The sequence below is a fragment of the Propithecus coquereli genome, unplaced genomic scaffold (assembly GCF_000956105.1).
Source record: "Propithecus coquereli isolate 6110/MARCELLA unplaced genomic scaffold, Pcoq_1.0 Scaffold6, whole genome shotgun sequence".
NCBI classification, from domain to species: domain Eukaryota; kingdom Metazoa; phylum Chordata; class Mammalia; order Primates; family Indriidae; genus Propithecus; species Propithecus coquereli.
Window position 1 is genome coordinate 8,113,855 of NW_012151951.1, and position 7,547 is coordinate 8,121,401.

A 7,547-nucleotide genomic window follows, 5' to 3' on the forward strand; every position below is an offset into this window, starting at 1 on the left:
ATCCCTTATTTCTTCTTCTTTTCTTTCTGGAAAAATAATAAATACTCAGGTTTTTTTTTTTTTTTTTTTGGAAGATTATGTTTGTGGTCCCAAGATTCAACATGGGAATGGGAAATGTCAGAAAGAAAAAGTATATGATGACTGCCCTTGTTCCCCAAGAATAGCAACATGTATTTACTCATCAAAGTTCAGTGTATTTGTCCAGTTCAGCACTTCATCCACTTCCCACTCCATCACGGAATCTATCCCACCATCTTCAATAGCTCTTATTAGCCCCTTCGTTGCTGTGTGAATTAAACCTAGAGTTTTAGGATGTGTTGACTTAGCCTCCAGGCTTCCTGTGTAGTACCTAAATAGAGAATAGGAAGAGAAACATAAATCCTTTGGAATAGGTGATTACAAGTAGATGCAGTTGATATATATTGTGGCTACTTACATATGAAAACTATTTTACGCACTGAATCAACTTTTCATCCTATATAACTCTGATGCATTTAAACCAAGATCCATGATGGGATATTTTGGGGGTAAAAGCAACTTAACCAACCACACTCATCAGAGAGGCCTCAGTTCAAATTATCCCTCGGTAAGTTACATTTTGGTGATATAAAGAAAAACTAAGTTATTGAATCACTGAATCATATTAATAGAATTGTAGAATGGAAAGGATCTTAGAAACCAATAACTAACCCACTCATTTTACAGGTGAGAAAATAAATCCTGGAGGATTTGAGTAACTTTTACAAAGTCATGAGGCTAATGGCAGGCAGGAAGAGGGAAGGAAAGCGGAATAACGAAAGAAAAAGAGAGGAAGAGGTAAAGGGATGACAGATACTGACATTTTCTTTTTGCCAGGTACTTTTCACACATTATCTTGTTTAATTCTCTATAAAAAGTTACAGCCATTTTTAACAGCTATTTTTATTCCCCTTTATTCCTCTTTATAAAGAAACTGAGACTTGGAGAAGTTTAAAAATTATTCAAGATCATGTAGATAGTAAATATATATCAGAGCCAGTGTTCAGACCTGACTGTTAAGTGCAGCCTCCCTCTGGAGACTGTGTTTTATTAATCTGCACATAAAATAATGTGTCCACCAAACATGAGCTGAGGGAGTAAAGAGAAGTTAGCAATCCTTACCAAACATAGCGTTTTGGGGGGTTATTCATTTTGAAATCTACACTGGTAGCCATTTTAAAGATGAACCTATTTTGAAATTGTATTCATTTATTAATTCAATGCCCACTGATTAGGAAGTAGCATAGTGGTGATACAGAGCAGGACTCTGGTATCAAATTATCTGGATGTGAATCTTGGTTCTGTGATTTACTAGCCATATAATTTTTGCCAAATAACCCAGCTTTTCTGGGCCTCAATGACCACTTCCTTAAAATGATAATCATATTACTACTTCCTCCTAGTGTTCTCAAGAGGTTTAGAAGTGTAAATCTATGTAAAGCATTTAGAACAGTGAATTGCACATAGTAAGCATTCAATAAAAGAAGGCTACACAATACTGGGTGGCAGGAATATAACAGCGAGGTGATATATCCCTGCCCTCATGAAGTTTCTGCTTGATCAGACTTTAAATGGATAATGATCCATGAGAGCAAATGTATTTTATAGAAGCAGGAACACGACTCTTTATTTATAGTTTAATAAGAGCAAATATTGTAAGAAAGTATGACTTAGCAATTTTTCTCTAGTTTTTCATTCACTTATTCATATAATAAATATCTATTGAGTGTACACCATTTACAAAGTGTTATATGTTTGTACAGTGGTGAAACTTCCCTCAGGGAACTTGCAATCTTACACTCTATACTCTGTTTTCCGAACATAATAGGCACTCAGTAAACATGTATTAAGTAAATGAATGAGCAAATGAATGATACTTCCCACTAGCCCAGACTTATTGAACTAATGCTCATGCTGTAACAAAAATGCATTTAAAACTTAGAAACTTCTGGAAGGCTGGGAGTGAATGCACTTTTAATGATTTCCTCCATGTTTTACCTTTCCAAATATACAAACACTTGAGACTAGATTTTGAAACATGGATGGTATTCCTTTCTCCTTTTTCAACAGTGATATATAATAATTCAGATATCTATTTTTTCTCTTATTAAGGAAGTATAAAATGCACTTTGTTTTTGAGAGTATTAATAATTGTTCTAGGCCAGGCGCGGTGGCTCCTGCCTGTAATCCTAGCACGCTGGGAGGCCAAGGCAGGAGGATTGCTTGGGATTACAAGCGTGAGCCACTGTACCTGGCTCCTTATGGCTTGCATTTTTATTTCTGAAACAGATTATTCAAAGAACAAAAGCTTTTAATTTTGATAAAGTGAAATTGAACAAATTTTTCTTTTATAGTTCATGCCTTCTGTGCCCCATTTAAGAAACCTTCGCGAGAACAAAGGTCACTGAGATTTTCTCCTTTGGCTACTTTTAGATGCTTTATGGTTTTTACTCTTATATTTAGAACTATGATCTCTTTTGAGTTAATTTTACTTATGGTATAGGAGTCAAGGTTCATTTTTTGACATTTGGATATCCAATTTGTTAAAAAGACTATTTTTCCTCCAATTAAATTCCCTAATCACCTTTGTTGAAGAATCAATTAACAATGTATGTGTGACTGTTTCTCAACACTATGTCCTGTTCCATTGATCTATATATATCTATCTTTATGCCAATACAACATCATGATTACAGTAGCTTTATAAGTCTTGAAATCAAGTAGCATAAGTTCTACGGATTTTTTTCCAAAATATTATCTACTTCTTTAATAAGTCTAAGTACTTAGTCAACTTACATTTGCCTCATCCATTCTATTTTTCTAATTTTTCTTTTCTTTTCCAAATCTTGCCTTCTCTTCAGTTTAGAGAAATGAAATTCAATTTCTTTTTTGTCTTCCACTACTTCACTGGCAGTAGATAACCAAAACTATTGAGAAATGAAAAGGCATATAAAAAATGTTGAAATATTGATTGTGAGATTATATGGCTATAGACAAGAACCTCTGTGCATTTGGTAGGAATATGCCAGTATAGAGACAGAGGAAAGGATAGACTCTTTTAAGGTATTTCTAATTAAGTGATGAGTAAGTTAGTATACTGCGCTTTCAGAACCACAAGATTGACAATGCACTAGTGTACTGAGGTACTTAATTTGATGGATGGATTAGTAAATAGACATATTCTAAGACTGTCTCATCTTCTTACATGAATAGACCTTACCTATTCTTAGTACTGTTGGGTTTTGATGACTCTAACCCTCAAGAAGTAGTGGCACCTTCCAGGAACACAGAGATCCCTCTATTATCTCCCAAGACTTTTGTGGTTTCCCCTTTATGACACTTTCTCCTAATTGGCTGCCTATTTTTCCACTTCCAGTTCATCCTCCCTACCCTGTCGCACACACTAGACAACAAGGAGGAGAGTTTGCTACTTCCCCACAATACTATGTATTTGTACCTATTCAACCACTTAACATATTTACTACACTGTACTGAAATATCCTGTCTACTCGACTCTCTCTCTCTAATTGAAAGCAATCTACTTGAGGGAAAGGACTATGCCTTTTTTACCATTGTATCCCTAGCATCTAAAACAATGCCTGATATATGATTGATATGCCATAAAGTTTGCTAATGAATGAATGAATTCACACCTTGATCATTATCACTTTTCATACTTAGTATATGCAACATACTAAATTCTACAATCTGTGTACTGAGTATATAATCTGGTGAGTACCAGAGAGTATCTAAAGATGGCATAAGTTCAAAGCTAATTATTAAAAGTACAAGTAAATGTAGGAAGAAAAAGATAAACTGTTGTACCTTGAAGCATTATTAGTAACCTCAGAGTATTTAACTTAAGTAAGTTTTATCAATTAAATTACTAGGATTTATTATTTTAAAAAACAATTTTAAAATTAATTTTTAAAAAGATAAAATGAATTTCTAAATATATGAGATAAAAAATTATCAATATTTCTCTTTTCTTACTCTATCAGAAACAGGCCTCCAGCCATTGTTTTCTATCCGACGATACCAGCCACTATGATCCTCTTCCTGAAGATGATCACTTTTATTATGAGATGTATGTTTTGCTGGAAGTTTTGTATAATCTCTAGGGCTGTTAGCACACAGATCTTCAATATGTCTGTCAGTAAAAATTTTATAGTATATATGAGGGGGAAATTCAACCTGTAGATGTAAAAGTTCAAAGGACCACTGTAATATAATTACGAAAATGGTTTATGATTTTAAAAATTACATCTTTTAAATTTCATATAAATGTGCTTTAAAATTACTAAAGAAGAATCCATCTATACTTACTCCACCTAATCTGAATCGCACATGAATGCCAGCAGCAGCGTCTAGAAGCTCTGCCTATAAGAGAATGTATTACTCTTCAACATTTTGTATCAATTCATTACTTCTCACTCTATTATTTAAAAATAGTTGCTGAAGGTTGATTATTTAGGAAATAGGTGAACAAATAATTAATCTTAAATTAGAAAATATTTTAATATCTAAGGACTTAATTTCTTAGGGTTTTTAATAAATAAAACAGCTTATATGACAACTGAAAAAGTGATACCAAATTGTGTCCTTTCTATGCAATATAGAAATATAAATGCCAAGTGATTTATTATTCATAAAACAGAAGTTTTAAATAAGTCCTTAAAGATATGATTTACATATAAAGTATTATCTTACAGGTAAATTCAGAGAAAAAAATTGTGACTGATCAACCTAAGTTCAGCCTTCCCTAACTAGCTTTTGTTAAACCAAAAATCCATGTTTAAAAATCTGTAACAATTGTATATAACAGGTCTTCTAAATTTTAGTGCCTTGCACCAAAATGAAAAGTAAAGAAAAGATTCTTGGCCTTTATGAGGAAACAATGCAATTTTCTCTCCTGATAGTATTAGCTTAGATGAGAAAATAGATACTATCTTGCATTATTCAATCTATAAAGCCTGTAAGATGACATTAGTTTCACAGAATAATTTTCTCTTGACTAAAAATTTTATGAATTCAAGTATGAAGTGTGATACCCTGTTATAAAACATATTTTTCATATTTGAACCATAACACTATACATATATACATGCATATATATTTTTCTTCACTGAAGTGGGCAGATTTTAAGTGCACAGCTCAATGAATTTTTACAGATGTACTGTATACTCTTTTGTGCTTGGCTTCTTTTGCTCAACATGAATCTGTGATGAATCTATAAGATTCATACATGTAGTTGCAGACAGTAGCAAGTTATTTTTCACTGCCATCTACAGGGTATCCCAAAAGTCTCCATACAAAGGAAAAATTTTGTAATGAATATTTTGTAAATAAAGGTACATTTTAGCTACAATTTCCCATTTTCCCTATGTAGGTGACTTTTGGGACATCCTGTAGTATTCCATCATATAATGTACCACAATTTATTTTTCAACTCTATTATTGTTGGAATTTTGATATGTTTCTAGTTTTGGGCTATTATAAATAAAACTGCTTCTTCTAGTGGGCTATATTATTCATTTCCCTTTGTTACATACCCAAGAATGGAATATGAGTGGTCAGGAGGTATATTTATACGGGTGTCCCCAACTTAGGATGGTATGACTTACGATTTTTTGACTTCACGATGGTGTGAAAGCCATACACATTCAGTAGAAATCATACTTCAGATTTTAAATTTTGATCTTTTCCCAGGTAAGTGATATTCTGTACAATACTCTGTTACAATGCTGGACAGCAGCAGCAAGTGGCTGCTTCCAATCAGCCATGTAATCACAAGGATAAACAACCAATACTCCACAGTGTAAACTAAACTAAGCTATAATGTTCAGTAGGTTAGGTATATTAAATGCATTTTCAACTTAAAACATTTTGAACATATGATGGGTTTATCTGGACATAACTCTATCATAGGACAAGCAGCATTTGTAATTAGCTGTACTAGTGACTCCCAAAGAGTTTTTTTCAAAAATTTTGTAAGAATTTACCACTCACCAGCAATATATGAGAGTTCTGGTTGCTCCACATCCTTATCAACACTTGGTATTGTCAAGATCTTTTCATTTTAGCCATTCTGTGAGGTTATAATGGTAGCTCATTGTAGTTGTTTTATTTTTGTTTTGTTTTATTTTTTAGAAGCGAGATCTCCTTCTGTTGCCTAGGCTAAAGTACAGTGGCACAAATATAGCTCACTGCAGCCTTGAACTCCTGGGTTCAAGTGATCCTCCTGCCTCAGCCTCCTGAGAATCTGGGACTCACACCCAGCTAATGTTTTTATTTTGGGGGGAGACAGGGTCTCACTATGTTGCCCAGGCTAGTCTCAAACTCCTGGCCTCAAGCAGTCTTCCTTTTCACCTTGGCCTCACAAAATGCTGGAATTACAAGCATGAGCCACTGTGCCCAGCCTGATCACTGTAGTTTTAATTTATATTTCCTCAGGACTAACCATGTTGAGTACATTTGTATATGCTTATTGGATATTAGATATATAGTCTTGCTAGAGGTTTATCAATTTTATTAACCTATTCAAAGAACTGACTAGCTTTTTTTTTTAGACTTTTTAAAAAATTTTAATTATTATGGGTACCTAATAGTTATATATCTTTACAGGGTACATGTGATGTTTTGATACAGGCATACAATGTGAATTAATAAAATCAGGGTTATTGGGGTATCCATCACCTCAGGCATTTATCATTTCTTTGTGTTAGGAACATTCTAATTCTACTCTTCTAGTTATTTTAAAGTATACCCTAAGTTATTGTTGATTATAGTCACTTTGTTGTGCCATCTTGCTTTGTTTATTTTCTCTCTGTTACTTCTACTTCCTATTCATTGACTTCAGATTTTATCTTTACTATTTCCTTCCTTTTACTTTCTTTGAGTTTAATTTGCTTAACTTTTTCTACCTTCTTGAGGTAGAAACTTAGGACACTGATTTTCAATCTTTCTCCTTTTGTATTATAATGCTTGCATTTAGATGTATAAATTTCCCTCTGAGCTCTACTTTGGCTGCATCCCATGAACTTTGATGTCATTAGGAATTAGCATAAAATATATTCTAATTTTCCTTTTTAACCTATAGATTATTTAATTTCATGTGCTTAATTTGTAAAAGTTTGATGGTTCTCTATTTCTCTTACTTTTATTGATTTCTAGTTTAATTCTCTTGGGACTAAAGAACATTCTCTATGGTCTCAATCCTTTGAAATTTATTAAGACTTGCATTAAATCCAAGCATGTAATCTATTTTAGGAAACATTTCCTGTGCACTTAACCTAAAGACAACATTAGATTTTCAGACCTTTAGATATTTTGCAGTGTTGACTATAATGTTCTATATTTATCAATTAGGTGAAGACATTAAAATCTGCTATATCTATACAAAATTTTTTTTGCATGCTTGTTTCTATCAATTACCAAGAAAGATGTGTTAAAAATCTCCAAGTATGAATGAAGATTACTATGTTTCTTCTGGTAAGTATGTCAATTTTTGTTTTACAATCACGGAATTG

General features: G+C 33.0%; 1 protein-coding gene across 1 annotated transcript in view; it reads right to left on the minus strand.

Annotated features, from left to right (window-relative positions):
• LOC105822184 (chromosome unknown open reading frame, human C11orf65) overlaps positions 1–7,547 on the minus strand; it is a 29,884-nt gene that overhangs the window by 8,206 nt on the left and 14,131 nt on the right. The window contains exons 3-6 of the mRNA XM_012659128.1: positions 4,345–4,398; positions 4,012–4,212; positions 2,815–2,945; positions 179–349 (exon numbers count right to left, since the gene is read on the minus strand). Coding sequence (XP_012514582.1) covers positions 179–349; positions 2,815–2,945; positions 4,012–4,212; positions 4,345–4,398 — 557 coding nt within the window. The remainder of the gene's footprint in view (positions 1–178; positions 350–2,814; positions 2,946–4,011; positions 4,213–4,344; positions 4,399–7,547) is intronic.